At 67.9% G+C, this 1,065-nt stretch overlaps 1 protein-coding gene across 1 annotated transcript in view; it reads left to right on the forward strand.

Annotated features, from left to right (window-relative positions):
• CAPN15 (calpain 15) overlaps positions 1 to 916 on the forward strand; it is a gene marked incomplete at its 3' end in the record, with an annotated part of 53,367 nt that extends 52,451 nt beyond the window's left edge. Inside the window, exons 12-14 of the mRNA XM_009324317.1 lie at positions 5 to 56; positions 267 to 427; positions 731 to 916. Coding sequence (XP_009322592.1) covers positions 5 to 56; positions 267 to 427; positions 731 to 916 — 399 coding nt within the window. The remainder of the gene's footprint in view (positions 1 to 4; positions 57 to 266; positions 428 to 730) is intronic.
• Positions 917 to 1,065: the final 149 nt, after the last annotated feature.

Raw genomic sequence — 1,065 nt, forward strand, 5'->3', positions numbered from 1 at the left:
TCGCTTTGCCTTCAACCACGGGAGCGCCCCCCTGGCAGGCCCCTCTGCCGCCCAGGGTAAGGGGCTGGGCTGCCGTCCCCGCGGCGATGCCGGCGGAGACCCTGGGGGAGGCAGAGATGACAAAGCCCTTGGTTTTCCCCGTGGGGACCTTGCTGGGGGTGGAGGTTGCCTGCACGTGCAGCAACCTGGCAGCACCTTGCTCCTGGGGGTTGTGGGCCTGGTGACAGTCTCACTGATCCCCCCCCTTCCTCCGTGTGTCTCCGCAGCATCCAGCCCCACCAGCAGCCGACCGGCCACCGATTATTCCAGCTATATCCTGGCCATCTACAGCTCTCGCCTGGTGATGGTGGAGCAGGTGGAGGCGCAGCCCACCACGTTGGCAGACGCCATCATCCTGCTGACCGAGAACAAGGGCGAGCGCCATGAGGTGGGTGCAGGTGGCACGGGGCAAGGGTCTGGAGGGGGGTGATGCTGCCAGCGGGACCCTGGACCCTGCCTCTGCCGTGTCCTCGGGCTGGCAGGAGTCAGGCAGGGCTGTGCCAGCGCTGGCTGCCACCTAGTCCCCTCCTACCCCATGGATGCCCACCCCCTTTGCTCCCTGGGGCAGCATGGGGTTCCCCAGCAGATGGGCAGCCCTTGGCCGGAGGTGGAAGATGCTGGCCCAGGGGCTGACATTCGGAGGCAGAGGTGCCCGGAGGCTTCACACCCCTGACCCTGCTGTTCGCCCCAGGGCCGCGAGGGGATGACCTGCTACTATTTGACGCACGGCTGGGCAGGGCTCATTGTGGTGGTGGAGAACCGGCACCCCAAGTCCTACCTGCACGTCCAGTGCGACTGCACCGACAGCTTCAACGTTGTCTCCACGCGCGGCAGCCTGAAAACGCAGGACAGCGTCCCCCCCCTGCACAGGTCTGGGGTAGGCAGGGGTGGGTCAGCGGGGGGCTGCCCGGCGAGGGCAGGCGGGTGCTGTTGGGCCCTGGGAGCAGAGCCTGGGGCTGGCGGGGAGGTATGGGAAGAGGGTGGGCACTGGGGTGGCAGGCAGGGGGTGGGATTGCTGGGGCTGAG

Source organism: Pygoscelis adeliae, unplaced genomic scaffold (genome assembly GCF_000699105.1).
Source record: "Pygoscelis adeliae isolate BGI_AS28 unplaced genomic scaffold, ASM69910v1 Scaffold595, whole genome shotgun sequence".
Classification (NCBI taxonomy): domain Eukaryota; kingdom Metazoa; phylum Chordata; class Aves; order Sphenisciformes; family Spheniscidae; genus Pygoscelis; species Pygoscelis adeliae.